Source organism: Taurulus bubalis (genome assembly GCF_910589615.1).
Source record: "Taurulus bubalis genome assembly, chromosome: 4".
Lineage (NCBI taxonomy): Eukaryota > Metazoa > Chordata > Actinopteri > Perciformes > Cottidae > Taurulus > Taurulus bubalis.
Genome location: NC_136592.1, coordinates 3,976,914 through 4,002,086, shown reverse-complemented (window position 1 = coordinate 4,002,086; position 25,173 = coordinate 3,976,914). Strand labels below are relative to the sequence as shown.

Genomic DNA, 25,173 nt, shown 5'->3' with positions numbered 1-25,173 from the left:
GTATTAATCTTTTTTGTCATTAATGTCTATTAAGTTAGTTAGTCAGTTGTTTCTGTGGAGGCTGTGTAAATTACAGTGTGACTAAGTGAGCACCACTTTTAAATGGTTATTTCCAGGCCTGGAAAAGTCCTTGAAAAAAATAAAATCCCAAAAGTTTTGGAAAAGTCCTGAAAATGTGTTATATTCATGTGTTCATGACGTTCATTTACGCTGAGTTTGAAATAATGAATATGCTTTTAAAAGAAAGACGCTCAAAATATAAGCAGGCATACATACAGGCATACATATATATATATATATATATATATATATATATATATATATATAAATAAATGTTTATTCTTTTAATCAAACTATTGTTTGGTCATGGGAATTTGGTTTAAAGTCATGGACATCCATTGGTCAGAATGTGTATGAACCCCGTCAGTTCATACTCCTGACCAGTAGGTGGCAGTATTGCACACCAATGACTTTGTTGGTTCGCTTCGGTCTCAGCACGTCTCTTTCTCGCGCCGCGCTGGTTCCGCTGTGGTGCTCTGGTTAGCAGTGAGAGAGAGAGGGTCTACCGGACTGGTTTCTGAAACAGAGCACCTTTATAAGGAAGAAGGACTCCGCAGTATGGCGTTAAACCTCACCATTAACAGAAGCAACCCGCCGCTCGGTGAGTTTGCAGCCTCGCGGCCCCCACGAATAAATACTTCTTCACCGGGTCGGGTGACAGTTGGCTAGCTAGCTGTAAGCTAACGTGTCCGCGAACAATCCTATTTAAATATCCAACACTTTAACGTTTATCTGCGTGTCATAACAATACAAGTAATAGCTTTGTCCACGACTATTAAAGACTCTGGACCTGTCGTTACCGTTTGGTAGACACGGAAGACCCACTGTGAAAAAGACAATATTGAAAGTTAACTTTTTTTGTTTGTATTTGTGCCAATTTTGGTATTGCAACCAGCCGAATGTTAGCAACTCGAGAAGGCACAACGAAGCAGCCATGTTGTTTACTTCGCACATAAGTAACGTGAATTGTAGGCCTATAAGAATTAAAAGTAGCTGTATGTCCATATAAGTTCACATGCATGACGTTAGCCAGCTGACGAGTCTGCACCACCGGCTCCACGAAGCTAACAGAGCTACGATGTCGTCGTGGCACTCGGCTCCACGACGTGTGGACGGGTCGGTAACGTGAGACCTTTTAATGACAGCGGCCACGTTACTCTTCACGCGGCCGCTTTCCACCCGTCTGCGTGGGATGCTTGCGAACAACATGTAACGCAATGACGGACCCCCTAAAAAGCTTTATGATCTTGGAAGTGACACATGGAGAAAACACACACACACACACACACACACGTACTTTGTGCATCAGTTGACACAGTTTCTGTTAGCTGGGTGGGTTCGGATTAAGACTATAGTTACATGTTGTCTAAATGCATTAATCAGTGTGTGATTGTTCACTGAATCCAGGACAAAGCTTTCCAAAGGGAGGTGAGTGCTTTCTGCACCACAAGTGACAGCTGCTGAACAGCGCCCTGTGCGTTTCTAGTCAACACAGCAGGCTGATGCAAGCGTGGTGAAACGTGGAGGGTCGGGTGGAGGGGTGCATCATTTTTGCATAATCGCTCCTGGAAATTGTAATGCTGGACCACATTGTTGGTCAGTGGTTGAAGTGGTGCCCACAAACTCAGTTTTGTGACCCCGAAAAAGCAAAAACCATTGCTGCAGCTCTTCAACTAGACATTCATATTCGTGGCAGACTGTTGAGATGTACTGTAAGGGTGTGAGACAAGGCAAGTCAGGAATGCTGAGAGCCTGGAGCGACTGTGGCTTAGGAGATAGAGCGGCTCCTCCAGTCCGCCTGCCGAAGTCACGACTGTTTGCTGTGCTGGCTCCTCAATGGTGGAGTGAGCTCCCCATTGACATCAGGACAGCAGAAAATCTCTACATCTTCCATCGCAAACTAAAAACAGATCTTTTTCGACTATACCTTGAATAAGGAAGGTAGCACCTAAAGCATAGGTCACTAACTGGCGGTCCGGGTCCGGACCCAGAGGCCATCCCATCCGGACCCGGACCGCAAGCCGAAACAGAAGGTTATGATTTAAAACCTGACAGGGCGCTTTTATTTTTTTACCCGGCGGCGCGGCGCAGCTTTTGCAGTCTTTACGGTAGTGGTTTAGCGGATGTGGAAACGCACAGACCAATTGCATGCGAGTTAAGCCATCCCACGTGATACCACTCAGCCAATCAAATCTATGCATTCTCGGCGGTAAACATTACGTCTCAACAGGCAGCGCTGCGCAGACAGATGAAAAAGTTAGAGGCAGGTTACACATTGAAACGGTAGAAATAAAAAGAAAGATAGCGATACATTTTAAAAACAAAGGGAGAGAAAAGGACGACTGCGCCGGAGAAAGTTGAGAAAAAGGCGAGTGAGACAGCGAAAGGGAGATAAACATAAGGAACAAATGTCGCTCTCCAAAAAAAGAAAAGTTGACAGCGAAAATAGAGCATTTAATCCGGAATGGACAGACTCATTTCTGTTCATGCTTCCCACAGGGAGCACAAAACCAGTGTGTCTTATATGTTCAGAAACCGTAGCACTTATTAAAAGTGGCAATGTGAAACGCCATTATGAGACAAAACATAAAGGTTTTTGAACAAACATACCCACTCAAATCCGAAGTGAGATCACAGAAAATAAGTGGCCTCACAGCCCAATATGAACAGTCAATCAGGATCCTGAGCCAACCAGTTTCTAAGAACTGACCCTTCCACTCTCTGGCTCCAAACGGTCCCTGAGACAGCTTTTCCAGGTCTGAGGAAAGTTGCCATATACATCTTGACCATGTTTGGCTCCACCTACAACTGCGAGGCAGCTTTCTCCACGATGAATATCATCAAAAATAAATATCGTTCGAGGCTCACCAATGAGCACCTCCACATGTGCATGAGAATGGCCCTGACTCCATTCAAGCCCAGGTTTAAAGTCCTGGCAGGACAAGCTAGAGCTCAATTCTCCCACTGAGCAACATAGTGGGGGAGTGGGATGCAAGAGTGATGCTCTAAAACTGTTAAATTGTTAAGATGTGTTGAGATTTATTATCTGTAAAATTGTTTGAGACTGAAACAGAAACGGGGACATTTAAGCTTTTCCTCCCTTTATTTAATTGTTCTGAAGTTAAGCACTTTATTTGATTATTATTATTTATTATTGCATGCACCATTTTCATTTTGTATTTATTTTTAAATGCAGCCCTACTTTTATTTAGTTCATGAGAGAACATTATACATATCTGCAGTCACACATAAGTCCAGTTCTATGTTACGTGATAATAAATATTGTTTAAAAGTGGTTTAATCGTACTGAATTCATTTGATTTGAAAGGTATTGATTACATGCAGATGTTGATACAACTACCAGGCTACTTAAATATATATCACACTAAATAGTTAGACATTATGATCTTCTGGACCTTTGCTTCAAGAAAATTTCTCTAACTGGACCTCTTAACATTTTAGTTGAATACCCCTGACCTAAAGGGATGGAATTGTCCTCTCCAGGAAATTCCTCGGGTGTTCAAGAATTGACAGTACAGGTTATATTACAATCAAGGTTATTTATTTAAGCCATTATTACACATACATGGAATGCATACCTATTACAAGCTTGGACTCAGCTCCCCCCGGATGGTCTGCTCTGCACACAAGCTGTACACAGCCAGCACATCCCCAGAGTGAGAGTGGGCCCCGTTCACTAAGAGCAATGGATATTTATCTCCTTACTGCAAGACTTCCTCTTTCTGACTTCCATATTTGTCGCAGTCTAATCTAAAGGTCACAAGGGTGAGTTATGCTACTTGCCACTATTCCGAGAGTATGAAGCGGAACTTCTTCTACATGACAGGAACCAGATATATGTCCCTATCCCAGACCGTTAACGGCCAAAAGCAAGCTTTCTATGTTAAACTGCGGTTGCATCCGCATATAAAGCCACAGCGGCCTTTATTTGACCTGTTCAGCCAGGGTCAAGAGGGAACGTGTTTTTGGAACTAAAACCAGAGTGAGAACTCAGACAGTCGCGGTTTCTCAACTCCGAGGCACATTCTTTAGTATAAGCGGGACATGAAACTTTAGTCAAAGTAAGGCAGTACAACACATAAATCATTAATCAGAGTAAGGCAGTTCAACATATAAATCATTAGATTCCCTTCACACCGTAGTAGCACTTTAGTGGCACTTAAATATTACTTACTGATAGCACTTTGTAGTTTAACTTTGTTGAAGAAATTGTACTTTCTTGATTCTTGTTGTTCTGAGTTTGTACTCATGGTTGAATGTACTTATTGTAAGTCGCTTTGGATAAAACGTCAGCTAAATTAAATTTAATGTGTGTATGGCGAGGGTAAATGTTGGCATGTAGTGTAAATTATTTTTAGTGGTCAGAAGGCGACGTATAAATGCATGCTGAACTACATAGTTAATTTTGTATTTGAATGGTTACTTCTTCTTTTTTATAACTTGCTAACATTTTTAAGGTTTGCCTCACTTGTTTTTTTCCTCATCCCAGAGAATTGTCTGTGGATCCTCCGAGGATCTATTGGTCACGCTTCGAGCTGATGCTCCATAATATGTATATGTATTGACATCAAGTCCATGGCATCGCAAGGGGTTTCATGCAAAGCCACTCGAGTACTAACACGTTGGGAAATGACTGCGTAAGGCAGGCAGTACCTCTAGAGCAGTGGTTCTCCAACGTAAGATTACAAAAATATATATTAAAAATTAGCATCCATTCAAAAATCCTTTAAAAATAGTTATTTAATAAAATATAAGTGTAAGTTCATAAACTGTATTGTATATATTCTATATTAAATCAGACACTGATGGCGCAGCGCTGTGTATTACATCTTTTTTTCAGCCAAAAATGATTTTGCACTCGTCAGTAATATTTCACAGGGGGTACATCACTGAAAAAATGTTGAGAACCACTGATCTAGAGAGATCGCATTTTACAGAGTATCATGACACACTGGAGTGAGCATGCTTTGCATCACAGGACCAGTTCAACTGGTTCTCAAACCAAAATGGATGTGAAGATTGACAGTCATATGGGTCAAGGTTGTTCTGCACCAAATACACTTTTAAGAATCCAAAAGCCAGTCCAATTGCCCTCGACTTAACTCCTTTAGTTTCTCTGAAACAGAATTGACTGCAGCTGGTTTAGGCTGTTCAGTCGTGTTGACACAGCCTCACAACAAACTCTTAACACTGAATCTTCTCCTCTGTCCTGCAGGAGCGCTTCTGACAGCGGAGCATGTGAAGGGCAGTGTGCAGGTGTCAGTGGAGGAAGGGAAAGACACCCAGCTTCACGTCTCAGAGTGGGTGACATAGCTGAAGTTGCTCGATGAGCTCCAATTCTGCATACTTGTCGAAAAAGTTCTTACATTTTGGTGTTTTTAAAAATTATTTCTTATTTATTTCTACTCTGTGCGCCCTTTCCCTCCCTCAGTGCGATCCAGTTCAACGATGCCAACTCTATCAGTCGGTACTTGGCCCGAGTGGCTCCCGCTCTTGGCCTCTACGGAGCCAACATGATGGAGCAGACTGAGGTGTGTGTGGGTTTTTGCTTGTTCAGGGACTTTCTCTCTTTCTCAGGGATCTTCTCCCCTCATTTGAGAAACTGTCTGGTACCTGCAGGTCGACCACTGGTTGGAGTTCAGTGCTCAGCGGCTGTGTGGTCCGCCTGCTTTAAGCAAAGCGCTGGTGGAATTGGATAAGGCCCTATCCCTGCGGACCTTCCTGGTTGGACATACCCTCACCCTGGCTGACCTGTCCATCTGGGCTGCCCTCAAAGGTCAGTAGTACCATACAGGATGCACCAGTTTGGAACATTGTCTCTGTCCGTTTGTCTGTTTTCATGTGGTCTTAAACGGTCAAATGGAGCACGACAGATTGTGGTTGTTTCTCTGCAGGTCACGGGGAATGGCCAAGCCAGGGCAAGTCCTTCTCCCACGTCAACCGCTGGTTCTCTTTCCTGAGCTCACAGGTTCCCTTCACCGCTGTGGGAAACAAGTATGCCAGTAAGAAAGCTCCATTGAGCAAATCCAACGTGAGTGTTATTTCAGCCGTTATTAAGCGATTTGTGATTTAATGTTAAAAATATTTGGAGCGTGTTTATGCTCACTGTACTTGACTATCCGCGTTGACTGCTTTGTGTCCCTGATTGACAGTTGGATGAGAAGAAGCAAGACCTTGGCAAGTTTGTGGAATTGCCAGGAGCTGAGATGGGCAAGGTGGTGGTTCGATTCCCTCCCGAGGCCAGCGGGTGAGTTTTGATCTGGAATTTAGGAGAGGTTCACATTACACATGGTCATTTAGTACCTTTCCTAACGGGGACCAATTGTCTATCTCTCTGTGGCCAGATACCTGCACATCGGCCATGCTAAGGCTGCTCTGCTTAACCAGCACTACCAGATCACGTTCAAAGGCAAGCTCATCATGCGCTTCGACGACACCAACCCTGAGAAGGAGAAGGAGGACTTTGAGAAGGTAAGACATGTGAATTACTTATTTCAGGGTTCTTACGGTCATGGAAAACCTGGAAAAGTCATGGAATTTTAAAATGGTTATTCCAGGCCTGGAAAAGTCCTTGAAAAAAATAAAATCCCTAAAGGTTTGGAAAAATCATGGAAATGTGTTATATTTGTAAATACGCTCAAAATATAAGCAGGCATACATACAGGCATCTATATAAATGTTTGTTCTTTTAATCAAACTATTGTCTCATTCATTTGTGTCCTTTAAGGTTTACTGTATGCTTTGGAATCTTCTCACAATTTTCTCACTTTTTCATGTCCCAGATTTCACTAAATGTTTGGTCATGGAAATTTGGTTTAAAGTCATGGAAAAGTCCTGGAAATCCATTGGTCAAAATGTGCATGAACCCTGTTATTTCCATACGTCCGGGAAGGAAATAGTAATGTCTCTTTCTAATTCAGGTTTTGTGTTCTTATTTCTACTTGTGTTTATTGCTTCTCAGGTGATCCTGGAAGATATCGCCATGCTCCAGATCAAACCAGACCAGTTCACCTACACCAGCGACCATTTTGTCACCATAATGGGATTCGGGGAACAGCTGCTGTCTGAGGGCAAAGCCTACATCGACAACACGCCGCCTGAGCAGATGAAGCTGGAGAGGGAGCAGCGCGCCGAGTCCAAATGCAGAAATAACAGTACGAGACGTGCCTCGTTCCCCAGTCACAGTGAATATTGAAATGCGAGTTTGAGGAACTCTCTAAAGTGACACCTTCTCTCCCGACCCTTCTGTAGCGGTGGAGCAGAACATGAAGATGTGGTCTGAGATGAAAGCTGGGACGGAGAGCGGTAAGACCTGCTGCATGCGGGCCAAGATCGACATGAACTCCAACAACGGATGTCTGAGAGACCCCACCCTCTACCGCTGCAAGACCGCTCCTCACCCTCGCACCGGAAGCACCTACAAGTACTTGACTTAAATAAGTCCAGGGAGGGGCGGGCTACATTATTAGTCCTCATGATTTTAAATATAAAAAACTAAATTTCACTTCAACATCTGGAGTATTTACCTCACGTATTGGGCATATTGAAATACCCTCCAAGTATTCATTGTTCAAACTGTCCCCATCGTTCTTTCCAGCGTCTACCCGACATATGACTTTGCCTGTCCCATCGTGGACAGTTTGGAGGACGTGACCCACGCCCTCAGGACCACCGAGTACCACGATCGCGACGAGCAGTTCTACTGGATAATCGACGCGCTGCGCCTCCGGAAGCCTTACATCTGGGAGTACGCCCGACTCAACCTCAACAACACGGTGCTGTCCAAGAGGAAGCTCACCTGGTTTGTCGAACAGGGATACGTCGATGGATGGTAGGTTTTGAGTTATCTGTTGACTGATGCTTAGTTGTGTGTCTATCCGGAACATTTGAGCCGTCTATTCCTTCTGTTCCCTCTTTCACAACCTCCTCTACCACTCCCTGTCCCCCGATCCCCCCTTTACGCCTCTCTTCTTCTCTTTACCCCCTCTCTACGCCCCATGTTCCCCTTTGACTTTTCTCATCTCGTCTTCCAGGGATGACCCTCGCTTCCCCACTGTCAGAGGAGTCCTGAGGAGAGGAATGACCGTTGAGGGTCTGAAACAGTTCATAGCAGCCCAGGTACATCTGTCAACGTTAGGGACGGGCAGCGCAAAAGCCACGAGTCCTCTCTAAAACATAGACGGGAGTTGATAAATGCAGATAAAGAATAAACAAGAGATGACATTCTCACCTCTTTGCCAGACCAAAGGAAAATATATAGTTTTTATTTCATTTTCACATGGGTTTATTATACTTTTAAACATTGTGTACATGATTCCATAGATGACATAATTACCTTTTTTTGTTTCTGCTTTTGAGTGTCACAATGTAAAAATCAAGGACTTAAGAGAGTTGGCAAATCTAATTAATTATATCTTCCCTATTCCATGTAGTGAAAAAGGCTTTTTGCATCAGTTAAAAACGTGTTTTTCCTTCATCCGCCTCCTTCCAGGGTGGATCCCGGTCAGTGGTGAACATGGAGTGGGACAAGATCTGGGCCTTCAACAAGAAGGTACACTTTCTTTCTTTTGTCATCTCGCATCTAAGCCCGATCGCACCTCGCTGTACACTTACTGAATGATTCTGACATTGAACGTGGCTCAATGTACGCATCATTTAAAAATGTTTTAAGGATCCGTCTGTACGGCCATCGCTGAACTGTATCTCGTAAGATACGACTGCAGACATTTTTTTAATCACTGGCATTTGTGTAATGTGCTAGTTTTGAAGAATGCGGGCTAATTGTGTGTTTGATTGGCTCGTCTGGTAGCATGTCCTGAATGAATCTGACACTGTGATTGACAGCGGTTCAGAGAATGAGCCGTGGGTTCGCTGCTGGCATGGCTTCTTTCTGCTTCGCTCTTCTCATTCTGTTGAGCGCTTTCATTTGCTCCCCGGTTTCCTGCCTCATTACCTCCAGCCTCCATACCCCCACCCCCCCAACACTGAAAACTTCAAATAAACTAGCCAGTCGCCCCATTTCATGTCCCACATTTGATTGTAGTCGTGTTTTGTTGTCCCCATTGTCATCTGTCTGGACACCAGTATTGCTTTCCTCTGTGTGGTTTTCCTCGCTGGCAGTCGCTGCTTCATCCCAGAGTCGAGTTTAAAAGTGCACATAAACAGAGACAGCATACTAATCTTGGGAGAGTCAGACCGTAGTTTTGGACCTAGAAGAGCTCCCAAAGTATTGATGAACGTTGCCGTCATCAGGTTGACACTTAAAGGCAAACTTTGGCTTCATATGCATGTTTAACGCACTCCTTCCTGCCCTCTTGAGACAGTTTCATGACCCCAAAGCTTCTTTACGTCAACTTGCCAATATTTCGATATGCTGGAACAGCCGCTCATATTTCAATGTGTCTGTGACATTCTTCACAGTTGCTTGTGTTTGATGGTGACATATTAAGCTAAGGCCTCTGAGTTCAGTGAACATGGGATGCATTTGTTATTAAGTCACTCCTTCAAAGGTCTTCTGCTGGCACCTCTGAGCTCCTCCTCTTGTTCCCTTGATATTTTGAGCCCATACAATAGTTTTGGGACAACAGAAAAAAGGTACATTGGATCCCTAAAGTAGAGAATTACATTTCTACATTTTATTTATATAATATTTTTCCCGTTTTTACTTTGAGCTTTCATTTGTATGCAGATAAACAGAGCTCTTTTTAGAAGCCTTTTGATTTAATTTATCTGCATTCCTTTGCAAATAGGTTTTTATAGATGAGACGTCAACTCTCAACTCTTTGCTAATCAGACAGTAAACGAGGACGGAAAAGTTAGTCTTGGTCCGGATATCTGTCATCCGGATATCCGCAGCCCCAGAAATAACTGCCTAGCTGCATCAGACAGATAGCCGATGGGTTCCTAGACAGATGCAGAAGAGACTAGATGGAGTTCAGGACAGGAGTCGGCGGCGGCTCGAGATGGAAACTCTCCTAACAAACAAAAACAGGAAGGTGTAAAAGCAGTGAGGGGAAATAATGTAAACGTTCCATTCTATGTAAATGTGTCTCTACCTCTCCTCTCTCTCTCTTCCTCCCTCCCTGTATCTGACATTAAACAGCATCTCACTCTTCTGTTTCCAAGCTGCCAATTAGCTGTCTGAAGGTACTCCCCCACCTCCTCTTGCTCATTTCCACCCACTTCCTCCCCGCTGTCGTCATGGGCCGGTTTATCTGAACGTCCGCCAGCAGCCTTCACTGTTTTACCAACCGATCAGGTGTATAGCGCATCCAAATAATGACCGGTTACCTGTCGAAGAACGAACGGTGTTAGAAAGCAAAGGACAGCAGAGTTTTTGTAGCAGGAAGTCAGAGAGATGTGAAAGACACCGGGAGCCTCCGCCAGCTCCCAGGTGCTGGTTTAAAGCTGACGCCTGACCTCATTGATGCAGTAAAGAAGAAAGGACAAGTGATAGGAAAACTAGTTATTTTATGTTGGACTCTCTAAAACTCTGAAATGGCTGCTCATCTTGTAACAAGTAGGGTTGGGTACCGAGAACAACACGTCCGGTACCTACCGGACCGAAAAGAGACGCAGATTTCGGTGCTTCCTTCCGGTGCCTGAGCCGATTTAAATACTTTTTTTTTTACACTACTCTGTAAAGTTGCACGGTATATAGATACTAAAAAGGTAGCGCGGTGCCCGCACGCTAAAAACGATTATTAAAATAGCGGATCAGAGCGCACTCGCTGCTCTGCTCTCTGTCCGCCTGCATGCAGAGCGGGGCTCGAGGGGGCGGGGCTTCCAGCGCGCACACACACACACACACACACACACACACACACACACACACACACACAGTGTGCGCACACAGAGATCGCTGAAGACACAAGCACGAGCTTTTGAACGTCCGTCCTCGGCTTGATGGAACAAATCTCTCCAGTTGATATTAATGATGACGTGTAGTCCAGTAAAGCAGCAGTTTTAGGATCCAACAGTGTCTGAGCTCTGTTGCACACGGTCCCATCAGGCCACCTGATGCTTGTCTGTTCTTTTTTTAAATATATATTTTTATAGTTTGAAGTTCAAAGGTTTGAAGCTGTAGTTTGAAGTGTGTTTTGAATGTACTTATTTATTTATATCTATAGTATACTTTCAACAGTTAATAATATTGTTCAATTTGAAGAAAAAAAATTGCCTTGGCAATAAAAAAAGTATCGGTTCAGGCACCGGTATCGTTTTAAAAGTATCGGTTTAGCACCGGTATCGGAAAAAACCCAAACGATACCCATCCCTAGTAACAAGGCACATAAATGTGTGCGATTGGTCAAGGTGGGCCTCTTTGAAGCCATTTGGTTCATTCATCTAAGGCTGACATCTTCGATCCCGCTATAGTTTATATCGTATAGATAATTAATGATATATTGTTTTTTTTGGTAGTTCAATGAATGAGTCTGTTTGAAACAACCACATGGTAAAGATTATTTTAGTTTGAAGAAGTACGTATTTATACGTACACTCATTTAATTAAGAAATTTAGTGTAAAATGAACAGAGCAATTTCAAGTGAAATTCTAGAGAACAATTTGAGTTGGTGTGTGCTTGTTATCAGTTGTGTAACGCGATATCTCGATTTAAGCTTTCATCCCGATGTGTGTGTTCATCATATTGGATTATTGCCCAGACATTTAAGCTGATTGTGAACAATGTTGACGTAAACGTAGTGATCCGCCTGCTTGCTTTGGCTTTGGAGAAAGTCCATGTAACTGTTGGAGGCGGAATGGAGCTGTTGAGACATTTTTGGGGGTTTAGTTGTCCGTGTTAATATTAAAATGGAACCGAATAAAAAAAGAATAACATTTGCTCAAACACCAAACCAGTTAAGGGAACTATTTGAACTACTACAGTGAGACTGCATTGTCCGGATGTTCTAGTCCGCAGCCGCAGAATGATTTGGGAGTAAGATGGCTAGAATTAACAGAGGGATTTAAAAAACTCAGGCTTGAATCTGTACAAAACCGACTAGTTACATAAACTGCTAAATGTATTTAAAAAGCAGAGACAGTAGTGTTACATCCTCCTCACTTAATGTGTTCCTCTCATCTATTCCCTCCCCTTCATCCTTTATTTAATCCATTGCAACTTTTTGAGCGAGGACTTGAGACGTTTTCCTCTTCATTTTTTAAGTATATCCACTTTTATTTAACATGTTCATTCCTTGACGTGAGCTTTCAAAAGTGCCTCACACTGGTTAATGTTTGAATGAGCATGCAAATGTATAATTGTGTCTGGTTTTATATTCTGAGTAAACTGAGCTTTTCCACCGGTTCCGTTGCATCATTGTTAGAGCGCAGGACTATAATGCTGTGAAGTAGTTTGCATTGAAGTATCCGCCGACGCTTCTCTGTGATCGTCTGGTTTAAAATGTAGTTTGTTGATCTGCTTCTGCAAATCATTCAGCCCATCATTTGGGCTCTTAAACACTAACAGCTGGCTGGTAAAATAGTGAAAGGCGGCTGAAGAAAAGCTTGTTTCCCTCGACTGCTTACGATCATGATTTCGCTCATGAAATCCGCTTTTCTTCCTCCACTCGTCTTCTTGTGCGTCACGCTTTCTCCGTTTGTCAGCTTCTGAGCTGGGTTCATTTGTCTTTCCATTTTTTATTTGATTTTGAAGAAAAGTTGCATCCTTCTCTGCTTTGTCCTTTCATTACACAGCATTTTGTGTGGAGAGATTACTGCTTCTTTCACTGACCTGTGTGTGTGTGTGCGTGTGTGTGTGTGTGTGTGTGTGTGTGTGTGTGTGCGCGTGTCTTGTGTTAGGTCATTGACCCGGTAGCTCCCAGGTACACAGCTCTGTGCAGCTCCTACGTGGTTCCTGTCTCCGTCTCAGAGGCTACAGAGGAGATAAAGGAGGTGGCCAAACACCCCAAGGTTAGAGCAACACCGCAATCAGCAGACCTCCAACTTGTGATGTTTGTGCCTGTAAACATTTCTAATGCAGGACATTCAAACAAATTCAGTTGATGCTACTTCTTGCCATATCATCTTCTGTTTTGTTCAGCACCTGTATTTTTCCCTCCTTGCATTTCTTGGAGGACATAATGCTAACTGCTCTTAAGTTCATGCAAAGCATTTAGATCCTTGTTCTGTGGTAGAAGTGAAAACAGGAGGTGGATGTGTTGTTCACACCCCATGAAGAAGCTCAGTGACCTGTTGGTGTCTTCACATGACTTGAATAGCGATTCAGTTCAGCGTCTTTGTTACAAACAACACTGTAATGTCACTGTTAGACACGTGGAGCTTTAAGAGGCCGCTCTGATCTCATGTCTGTGTCCACCCAGAACGCAGAGGTGGGCATGAAGAAGGTTTGGTACGGACCTCGAGTTCTGGTTGAAGGAGCCGATGCTGAGACATTCGCAGAGGGGGAGATGGTCACCTTCATCAACTGGGGCAACCTCATCATCACCAAGATCAACAAGTATGTAGGGTCATTGTTCAGCTTATCCGGAGAGTCGCGGAGAGACGCGTGAAAGTAACGAAACGCACACTTTCTCACTGCTAAAGGGGCGCCGACGCTAAGGTGGTGTCCATGGAGGCTCGCCTGAACCTGGAGAACAAGGACTTCAAGAAGACGACGAAGATCACGTGGCTGGCCGACACCAACAGTGCCCCGCTGCTGCCCACCATCTGCATCAACTACCTGCCTCTCATCTCCAAGGCCGTCATCACCAAAGACGACGACTTCAAGGAATACATCAATAAAAACAGCAAGGTCTGCTCTGCGACGAACGCCTTCTTCGTCTCGCATTTGTCATTTTTCAAATGTTTTGTTTTGGTTGATCGCCTCGTTGTCGTTTTCTCAGCTGGAGGAGAAGATGCTCGGCGATCCTTGTCTGCAGAGCCTGAAGAAAGGTGACATCATCCAGCTCCAGAGGCGGGGCTTCTACATCTGTGACCAGCCTTACGAGGCCGTCAGGTGAGGGGAAGGATTTGTTTGATTAAACCACCCAATTTCTTGGAGATCAACAAATACTTGTATCTCACCACGTTGCTCTGTTTCTAACTGCGGTTAACGTCTTCAGTCCTAACAGCTGCAAGGAGAGTCCCTGTGTGCTGCTCTACATTCCCGATGGACACACCAAGGAGATGCCGACGGCTGGATCCAAGGACAAGAGCAAGAGCCAGGCCTCCAGCAAAACAGTTAGTGCTTTTGAAGAAAACCTTAAGCCCAATTATATCTGCAAATCAGACTTGTAATCAGTGTATAAAACCTCTTAAATTAATAATCCCACAGCAGTGTAGAGCAGCACTCTCCTCAATCAGCTTGTTGACTATTTTGTGCACTCTTTTGTTTCTGAGCATCCACTAATTGTGGACGTAAAATGATGTAGGAAGATCACTCCATAGTCTTAAGAAGGGAAAAGGGGTGTTCGGCCCTGGACTGCGAACAGATAGAAGTTGTGAGAGGAGTTAGCTGTGTTGGGACGTCAACAGCAATAGAAGCAGGAACCTGAGCACGAGTGATCGCTAACTGGTCCAACCAGTAATGCAAAGGTTGGTCAAATGATCGCTAGACTAAGAATAGATGGGCTTTGAGTCCAAATCTACTAGTAGAGTGAAAGAGAAAAGGAACTTGCATTCATCTCTTTGACGTCTGGTGCCGGGTTCTTGCTCTTCTTCTGTGTTTTCAAATCTGCCCTTTGTTCTCGCCTCAGCCTGCCTCCTCCACCCCTGCCAAAGCTGCCCCAGCGCCTGTCGCAACCTCAGCCAGTGACTTGTTCTCGAGCATTGTAGCACAAGGTGAAGCTGTCCGTCAACTAAAGGTTGCAAAGGCTCCTAAAGACGAAGTGGAGAAGGCCGTTCAGCAGCTGCTCTCTCTAAAGGTACGTCAGTTGGGATGAAAAGCAATGAGAAGACTCTCGTTTATTCAAATGTTTGCTATCGCATTCTTACTCTCTCTCTCTCTCTCTCTCTCTCTGCAGGTGCAGTTTAAGCAGCAGACCGGTACGGACTACAAACCGGGCATGGCCCCGCCCACCTCTGATCCAGTCCCGCCCACCACATCAACAGACTCCGCCTCTTGTCCGTTCACCCAAGTTACCCAGCAGGGCGAGCTGGTCAGGAAGCTGAAGGCAGAGAAGGCGCCAAAGGTAGCTGGATGTTTGTCTAATAACTGAACGTGTCCACTTCTGCTTGTCCACTCACTCGTCATGTCTACATCCACCAATCAGTCGTTGATCTTGTGCTCATCGAGTTATTCATCCAGTCATCCCTCGTGTCCTCATGTTGAATTCTCCTGTCCAAAGTCGTTTGTCTGGTCGCTCGCTGCTCGTGTCCCTCATGGTTTATCCCGTCCGTGCGCATGTCCCCAAGTCGTTTGCATGCCAATCAAGTGTATCCATAACTACCTGCAACAATAAGCTGGTTTGTTGATGGCACCAGGACCAGATTGACGTCGCAGTGAAGCAGCTCCTCGCGCTCAAGGCGGAGTTTAAAAAGATGACTGGTCAAGATTACAAACCTGGGATGGCTCCTTCCGCTCCTGCCTTCTCTTCTGCTCCATCTCCTGCGGCCTCTTCCTCCTCCTCCTCCTCCTCCTCTTCTTCTTCCTCCTGCTCTTCTTCTGGCCTGTATGAGCGTGTTTCACAACAGGGGGAGAATGTGAGGAAACTGAAGTCTGAAAAAGCCCCCAAGGTATTCAAGCCGACGGTAGAGAATGACAAAGTGACGGAACGTAAAAATAAAGCAGAATTATGCAAATTGATATGCTGCAAGTAGCTATTTATTCTCCCTAATAAAGAGTATCTCATTACTCATACAAACACCATAAAAACTAATTAAAAAAACTAATCGATTTCACATTTCTAAGATCACCAAAATGCCTTTAATGCCATTAAAATGAACTTGACTAGATAGCGGTAGGAATCATTTCAGGTTCACGAGTTCATCTCTGCTCTGTTACAGGTCATGAGAAACCTTGAAAAGTAGTATGTGTTTTATTCAGTCAATCATTACAATACAATAAGTAAAGCCACAATCTAATATAGAAAACAGAAAGGTCATGGAAATTGAAAATAGTAATTTTAAGGCCCCGGAGAAGTTCTGGAAAAATAAGTAAACCCAGAAAGTTTAGAAAAGTTCATGGAAATACCTGTATAATAGAGTATGTGTGGTTCAGTTAATCAACATAAAAAAATCTACATTACGGTCCTTGAAGTAACACAACGAGGCCTGTTTTTTGTCTTATTTGAAATGCTTAATGTATTGATTGTCTAACAGGATTATGAAAAGACGAGTCTTAGTAAAACATATGAGGAAGGGACCCTGCATGGTTACAGTGCATGTCACATAACCGCTAAGTCCCCGTTTCGATCTCAACTTTGCTGGACCTTTGCTGCATGTCGTACCTCTTTCGCTTACGCATTTTCGAAACTGCCTCTACATTTTCCTCTGTCCATAAAATGGAAAAACAAACAGCTGTTCTTTGCTACCAGCTGGGCTACAATGGAAACGTTCTATTATATGTCTTATTGCTGTTTGACCCTTTTGCTAAAACACAGATAGATGTGGGCTCTCGGTGAAGTTTAGTAGATGTCTAACCAGAGCCAAAGACCAACAAGCAAATGTTGCGTTATAATAGTCTAATATCAGTTGATACGTAGACGCGACATCGGGGCTAAACTTGAGCTGACCTGGCCAGTGGTTTTCATCATCGGAATATGAATATGTTTACCCGGTGCTTTTGCTAATTATGCACATGTGTTGATACGACAATGTTTACCCATTACAGGATAATACAATTATGAAGTGAGTCACAGTATCCTTGTCCGTGTGTCCCCAGGACCAGGTGGAGGCTGCAGTGAAGCAGCTGCTCGCCCTGAAGGCCGAGTACAAACAGGCCACAGGCCAGGACTACAAGCCTGTAGCGGCTCCAGTCCAGAAAGCCCAGGCTCCAGTCCAGAAAGCCCAGGCTCCAGTCCAGAAAGCCCAGGCTCCAGTCCAGAAAGCCCAGGCTCCAGTCCAGAAAGCCCAGGTCCAGAACAATCCTAGCTCCGCCCCTGCTGCCACCGGCCTGTATGAGAAGGTCTCTGAGCAGGGAGAAGTGGTCAGGAAGCTGAAGGTCGAAAAGGCCTCCAAGGTGAGACTATAAACTGCAGCATCACAACTACTACACATCCATCTACTACCAGTGTTTGCCCGGCAAGTCATTACAATTTCAGCTAGTCCCGCAACTGTCACTGAAACTCGGACTAAATGGTTTTCTTCGTGCTGGCTGTTTTACCAGGACCAGGTGGAGGCTGCAGTGAAGCAGCTGCTCGCCCTGAAGGCCGAGTACAAACAGGTCACAGGCCAGGAGTACAAACCTGGTGCGGCCCCAGTCCAGAAAGCCCAGGTCCAGAACAATCCTAGCTCTGCCCCTGCTGCCACCGGCCTGTATGAGAAGGTCTCTGAGCAGGGAGACGTGGTCAGGAAGCTGAAGGTCGAAAAGGCCTCCAAGGTGAGACTATAAACTGCAGCATCACAACTACTACCACCAGTGTTTTCCCTGCTTTCGGAGTCTTTATATGTTCGGCTAGTCCCATAGCTGTCGCTGATGCTAGGACTAACTGGTTCTCTTCCTGCTGTTCATCAGGACCAGGTGGAGGCTGCAGTGAAGCAGCTGTTGGCTCTAAAGGCAGAGTATAAACAGCAGACCGGACAGGAGTACAAACCCGGATTACAAGCCCCAGGTAGCCAAGCTCAGACTCAGTCCAGCTCTCCCTCGACCAAGTCCAGCTCTCCCCCGCAGGTCGATGACCTCTTGTCCCAGGTGACCCAACAGGGAGAGCGAGTGAGGAAGTTGAAATCCGAGAAGGCCCCCAAGGTAAGGAGAAAATCACAGAGTGGAGTTAAATAAGCGGCGAGTGCTGGAGAGGAAAGGAACAACAACTCTGTTTCCATTTCAGGACCAGGTGGATGAAGCCGTGAAGACCCTCCTGGACCTGAAGGGCCAGTACAAGACGCTTACTGGACAGGACTACAAACCAGTGGCCGCTGCTGGAGCCACTGGAGGAGAGGACAAAAACCGCAAGGAGAGGGAGAACAAGTCTGAGAAACAGGGAGGAGGAGGACCAGGAGGAGGGAAGAAGGGTAAAGGAGACAAGGCCAACCAGGGCAAGGAGGCTTCAGGAGGAGCAGGAGGCCCAGGAGAGGGTCAAGGACCTAAGAAACAAACACGGTGAGAGACTGGGAACGGAGATGGAAGGAGAGGGGTTAAGAAGTAGATCCTGATGACGACAAACTAGCCTTTTCTTCATCTGGCAGTGAAGTGTTACCAGCCACCACAATGTTTAGTATAACATGGGCTCCATAATGGTGAGTTGTATCTGATTTTAGATCAAATCCTATTACTTATGACAATCAATACTGTGAACATCATTATAAGGATACTTGGTAGGGCTGAACCATTAAAAAAGTACATCTTAAGTGTTTTTGTTTTTGACTGTTGTTGCAATTGCGATATGATTTGCGATATTAGAGAGAATGATCATTTCTACATTAATATTTTCATTGAAAAATATATTTAAATGATTATGATGTGTTGTTTTTTTTTTTGCTTAATTCTGTGCCAAACCAATTTTTTTTTCTAAAGTCAGTAGAATTGGCCAGGACTAAAACAAATACTGCACCTCCTACTAGTTCAGAGTTGCAGATGTGTAGCGCTAATACCGAGGAACAAAATGTTGTTGTACTTTTTGCATCTGAAGTCAGCGTTTCTACTTTGAACTCTTGAACGTCTTTCTATGTTAGTGCAGATTTAACCTCCCACATGATTTTATAAACATCAACCTGCTGTCAGTTCTTTTCTGACGTCTAACTATAGTGGAAGTATTTCTCCGTCATCCCATATGGGCGGCAAGGCTCTGCAGACTGAAGAAAGGTCATCGGGTGGAAAGGCAGCTAGATGAACAGATGCATGGCGAGAAAGTGTCTTTGAACTGCCCTTTCTGTTTTAGACACATTGTAGTTTGTTGAATAAGACGCTTCATCAGGAAGAGGCTTTTGTTTTGCACTGAAAGAGTTGGATTGTTACCACAAGACAGTGAACATTCAGCGGGTAGCTTTATTTAAACCGCACGGTGCCGTGAGTTATACATTTTTGGTCTTTAAACAAATACCGGAGCGGTGACGCGTTGTGGGGACAGAGGCACATGCTTGGATATCTTACCTGGACACTGAAGACGGATCGTCTGTAACAACCCTCTGCTACAGTTGCTTAACGACTGAAGAAGGTTTTTGTCTTTTTTGTTTTCACATTTGGTGAGTTTTTAATGGTTGGTGTGTTTTTCCTCTGCTTGATCAGTGCTTGTAGTCTGCTGGAGGCCTTGTGGATGAAACGTGATCGCTCCTTGATACCCTGCACAAATATATATATATATATATATATACATATATATATATATATATATATATACATACATACATACATACATACATACATACATACATTCTGCATGGTTTTCTATCCAGAGTAAATACCAAACACATCAGCACCCTTAAACCCTCAAGACCTTCTGAAGTTGATACGGTTTTGATCAAAGATGCAAAAGTATAAAAACTTCTGTTCCTCAGATAAAGACTTATAATCACGATCACACAATCGCCCCGATAATGGAGATCAAGCTTGTTGCCTTTATGGTGCGGCTCCATCTCTGTGGTGTCAGTTAGCAGTTGGAAGCCGGTTTGCTGGCTTTGCTGCTACCGATGTTAGCTTTGAGTTGCATGGTCTGCGCTGGCAATGGCTGTGTTTTTGTTTCAGTTAATGCACTTGAGTACTCTTGTACCTGCACGAGGGCTGTATCGAATCGTTTGTTCAAACCCAGTGGTTCTGCACAGTGACAGATAAAGATGAAGGCCACACTCATATTATTTATGTTACACTATTTGTAGAAGTACATTTCAGGGGTAGTTGACAAACTATATTGCAAAAAAAGGTGGATGGAATTGTTTCCAAAATTCACATGTTGTCAATCCACGTTTGTTGGCGTTAAGCCTTTCAAAACCTACAGTTTTACTGAGGCCAAAAGCAGATTGCTCTGTCGCTTGCCGCACTCAAAGGATGGCACACCTGTATTAACGGGGTCAAGCAGCAATCTATCAACAACATAAGATCCATTTATACCACCACAATAACACAAAAAAGTATTTTCCCTTTTAAGTGGGATGACAATCTAAGCTTCATTCCAAAAACCTCAACAGAAGTTTGAAAGTAAAAAAAGGACGTTCGATACAGCCTTAACCTGTAGACCGTCTAGACTAACTAACCGGGAGGCATGGCCTGACATTGGAGTTGTCGTGTTCATTTCCCATATTGCTCTGCGACTGTATTTGGCATCGCTTCATCACCACTGCCTTTTTAATTTGACACTATTCTTTCAGTGAGCTAAATATAACAGTTTGAGCGGAGACAAAAACAATCTGACGTCCACAACCGAAAATAATAAATGTAATTATGCGATTAACAAAATAAAAACCCGTAGCGCACAGTTCACTTTAATATGTGTTGTTTTGCAGTGTTTTGGATCTCTTAATTTGAAGGTTGCATCACACTAATGTTGTCGTCTGTCTCCCGGCAGGTTGGGCTTGGAGGCCAAGAAAGAGGAGAATCTGGCTGACTGGTACTCTCAGGTGATTTACCCCAATAAAACCTTGTTCTACGTCCAGAAAAAAGCCATTTAAAACATAGAAATGTCTTTTTGAAGATTCCTTCTCAATGTAATGTTGCTCCTCCCCTCCAGGTCATCACTAAAGCGGAGATGATCGAGTACTATGACGTTAGCGGCTGCTACGTGCTGCGGCCCTGGTCCTACTCCATCTGGGAGGCCATTCAAGACTTCTTTAACCGGGAGATCAGGAAAATGGGCGTGGAGAACTGCTACTTCCCCATGTTCGTCTCGCAGGCGGCCCTGGAGAAGGAGAAATCCCACATCGAAGATTTTGCTCCAGAGGTAAAAGGACGTTGAAGCATACGAAATAGAAATAACAGAAGTGTACTTTACTGAAACGATGAGACAATGAACAGTATGACTGCACAACTTTTAATAATCATATAACATAATAATGGTGATGTCGTCATCTTTGTCAGGTTGCCTGGGTAACCCGGTCAGGAAAGACCGAGTTGGCGGAGCCCATTGCTGTCAGACCCACCAGTGAGACAGGTCTGAACCACCACTCTTCAGTGGACACATGCAATGAACTCAATATGTAAACAGCTTTTTTTTATTCACGGTTTTGCTGTTCCATATGAACCTGTGGTCTGTTTTTGATTTTGCTTCAGCGATGTACCCGGCCTACGCTAAATGGGTCCAGTCCCACAGAGACCTGCCAATCAAACTCAACCAGTGGTGTAACGTCGTGGTCAGTTTCCTGCTACAGTCACATCTTCATCGGCGATTGCCATTCCACACCTCCCACTTGTGCATCTTTACTTCGTGATTTAAGCTTGTTAGAGAAAGTCGGTCCACAGAAGACTGACGTCTGCTTTCTCCCTCCAGAGATGGGAGTTCAAACACCCCCAGCCCTTCCTGAGGACGAGAGAGTTCCTGTGGCAGGAGGGACATTCGGCCTTTGCCACCAAAGAGGAGGCGGCTGAGGAGGTAACGGCCTCGCTGCGTTACGTCTACCATGAGCACGCCTCTGTCCGTCACCTGTGATGCAATACACCAGAAGTGTTCTTGAAGTATCTGCGCCGAGATGTGTACAATTTCCAGCGCGTACATTTGTACCTGTGCTGTATTGTGCAAAACTAAGATGTTGTCTGCTTTCCACATGATGTATCTGCAGGTGCTTCAGATCCTGGATCTGTATGCCCGGGTGTACGAGGAGCTGATGGCCATCCCCGTGGTGAAGGGAAGGAAGACTGAGAAGGAGAAGTTTGCTGGAGGAGATTACACCACCACTGTGGAGGCATTCATCTCTGCCAGCGGCCGAGCCATCCAGGTACTGTGGTGCGCTGGTCCACAGGCGTTCATGATAACGTTTCTATTCTTTTTATTCCAAATCCTCATGCAGTCAGACAGCGATTGCTCAGAGTTGATGTTTTAGAACAAAATAAACATTGCATTGCCTTGTGCTTCCTTCAGGGTGCGACGTCTCACCATCTGGGTCAGAACTTCGCCAAGATGTTCGAGATCACCTTTGAGGATCCGAAGAAGCCGGGTGAGAAACAGCTGGTTTTCCAGAACTCCTGGGGAATCACAACCAGGACCATCGGCGTTCTCACCATGGTCCACGGAGACAACATGGGACTCGTACTGCCACCCAGGGTGGCCTGCCTACAGGTAGACACACGCGCACACACACACACACACAGACATGGAAATACAGCAGATTAACTGACAAATGTGTTGTGACATACCCAGTACAGCACTTGTTAAAAATGTCGTGTTTTCCAGGTTGTCATCATCCCATGTGGGCTCACTGCCTCCCTGCCGGAGGAGGAGAAGGAGGCGGTGTTGACCCAGTGCACTAAATACAAGAACAGGCTGCAGGGCGTCGACGTCAGGGTGAAATCTGACCTCAGAGACAATTACTCTCCAGGGTGGAAGTTCAACCACTGGGAGCTCAAGGTCAGAAATAACACGACGATCACCGTGGTAGCTAATGAAGTGCTTCATCTGAAGGCTTCAATATGAGACAAGTAGAAGATAAGAGCCCAGATTGCTGTGAAGGCATTGATCGTGACTGTATCTCTCTCTCTTTGTTGTTTCTATCTCTGTGTGTCTTTGTCTGCGTGCTTTCGTCCAGGGAGTTCCTATCCGTCTGGAAGTGGGTCCTAAGGACATGCAGCAGCGTCAGTGCGTCGCGGTGAGGAGAGACTCGGGCGCAAAGGTGACCATTCCGGAGGCCGAGGTGGAGAAGAGGTTGGTCGCCCTGTTGGAGGACATCCAGAACAGCCTGTTCAACAAGTAAGATGCAGCACTTTCCCACTAAGGTCAGACTCTGCAGACAACTTGACATATTAGCATTCAAGTACAACTGACCACAGAAAGGCATGTTTTTGTTGTTATGGGGAGAAAAAGCTGCAGTGAAACCTTTCTCACCTGCTCTGAATCTCACTGAAAGGATTTTAACACCATGTGTCTTCCTGTCATGCAAGACAATTGGACGCTTATTGCAGGTTTAAAATGATTGTGTTTCCCCCCTCCGAACCAGCTGGGGGCGACATTGAGTCATAAATGATGTCCACAGACTGACAGATCCAGCTGTGAAATGAGAATACACAGAATTGCAGCAGAATCAAGAGATGCTTTACGTGGTGTTCATAAACGCACAAGGAGATTGACGGAAGTGTTTGTGTGCTTGTCAGAGCTTCGGACGACCTGAAGAGGAACATGGTGGCCGCGGACACGATGGAACAGTTCCAGAGGGAGTTGGACCAGAACAAGGTGAGGAGCACGAGCCGTGCAGCACACAACGGTTCATCGTGTTCCGTCTCTCGCCTGAGTGAGTGACTGACGGGACATTTTCCTTGCTTCGTAGATTGTCCAGATCCCGTTCTGTGGAGGAATTGAGTGCGAGGATTGGATCAAGAAAACCACTGCCAAGTACGTCCAACATGTCACTGGCTGAAACGATTTGAGTTGACGCTTATATATACATATGCAATAAACACACCCGGGTGTAAAAAAAATAATTTTCAAGACATGTATTCAAGATTCAGGTTATTTATTTAGTTATATTTAGTACTATATCATTTATTCCATTCACATCAGGGTTTTTTTTCTATGCCAAATGTTAAATATTATTGTCCCATGTTAACCTTTTTAAAAACTGAGGTATTTTTTAGGATTCTGCTCGAAATAACATACCCAAACTAAAAAGGGTGTATCTCTGCAACCACAAGGGCTATTTGAATAATGTAGGTGTTATAATAAAGGCAACCCATGTGAGCTTTTGTTCAGATGTGTAAATATTAGTATATATGTTACTAGTTAAGAGTAAATAAAGATTGAAACACAGCAAAAATAGAAGTTTCAGGTCCGCCTCACCCTATATAGGTACCATGGTGTTTAAAAGGCATTTTGCTTTTGTGTTTTAAATTTCAACCCTGAAAAGACACCGTTGTGTTTGCTGTTTCCTGTAGGGACCAGGACCTGGAGCCTGGAGCTCCTTCCATGGGAGCCAAGAGCCTCTGCATCCCCTTCTCACCGCTGAAGACGCTGCAGCCCGGCCAGACGTGCGTCAGCGGCAAGGAGCCGGCTCAGTACTACACGCTGTTCGGACGCAGCTACTGAGCGCTGGAGCACGGGGATGAACATCTACCTTCTCTCATCTATTTCTTTGTGTCTGATCTCTTGTTAGCATATAGGGTGACGGGTGGACTATGGTATTAGACTGGGAAGATAACGAGTATCTTTTTTTTAAACATGTTAACATAGTTATGAACGCATCTGGAAGAAAGTGGAGGTGAATAAACCGTTTACTCTTTGAATTCCGTTATGAGAGACGATGGTTGTGTGGCACTGCTTCTCTCCCACATGGCTCATTGCTCTTTAAAGGTCTTACCTAAAGAACACTATCTGACCTGCAGTGGTTTGTATGAGCATCGGAAGTAAAAAACAGAAATTAGGAAAATATAAAATCTTTCCTATCCTTTCAGGTTTGATATTTTTTTATAAGTTCCTACTCAACACTGTCAAAAGACAGTAGGAAGTAACTGTTCTCAACAGTTCATATATTCATATGGTCTGCACCTTTTTGAAATCGGGAAAAATTCTCAAAAAACAAACTGGGGAAAAGTCCCATCTCTCAGCCAAACGGTCTCAGGAACTCTGCAGGTACTCTTCTTGTAGATGTGGTATTATTCTCAAAGCCCTGCTCTTTCTGTATGACTGGATCATGACTCGACTAATTATGAATTCCTCAGATCCACCTAAAGCCAAATGACATAAAGCTGTGAGGAACTGAATATGGTAAATATTAATGTAATCACCTGTCAATACTCTCCGGTTGATAAACTCTACAACTTGTCCATTATAAAGTTATTTCCATGACAGACTTCCCTGTGTTGTTGTTTTTTATCCAGGATATGAATCATTTGTGTTTGAGGGCAGTGGCAGGAAAAAGAA

At 44.4% G+C, this 25,173-nt stretch overlaps 1 protein-coding gene across 2 annotated transcripts; it reads left to right on the top strand.

Annotated features, from left to right (window-relative positions):
- The first annotated feature begins 554 nt into the window (after positions 1-554).
- eprs1 (glutamyl-prolyl-tRNA synthetase 1) lies at positions 555-25,096 on the top strand. 2 transcript variants are annotated; one of them, XM_079217114.1, is made up of 36 exons: positions 555-661; positions 5,297-5,381; positions 5,513-5,612; positions 5,701-5,857; positions 5,976-6,112; positions 6,234-6,328; positions 6,426-6,552; positions 7,043-7,235; positions 7,333-7,504; positions 7,679-7,912; positions 8,115-8,199; positions 8,573-8,632; positions 12,884-12,994; positions 13,405-13,541; positions 13,628-13,835; positions 13,927-14,039; positions 14,146-14,263; positions 14,779-14,946; positions 15,046-15,213; positions 15,506-15,757; positions 16,905-17,201; positions 17,349-17,561; positions 17,697-17,927; positions 18,010-18,281; positions 20,680-20,731; positions 20,842-21,051; positions 21,189-21,261; positions 21,381-21,460; positions 21,598-21,699; positions 21,887-22,042; positions 22,186-22,383; positions 22,498-22,671; positions 22,850-23,010; positions 23,412-23,490; positions 23,585-23,649; positions 24,189-25,096. In XM_079217114.1, exons 1-36 carry the CDS (start codon positions 619-621, stop codon positions 24,337-24,339), a joined length of 5,277 nt encoding a protein of 1,758 aa, XP_079073240.1. In that variant the 5' UTR covers positions 555-618; the 3' UTR covers positions 24,340-25,096. The 2 variants fall into 2 exon arrangements, with proteins under 2 accessions (XP_079073240.1, XP_079073241.1); XM_079217115.1 differs by lacking the exon at positions 15,506-15,757.
- Positions 25,097-25,173: the final 77 nt, after the last annotated feature.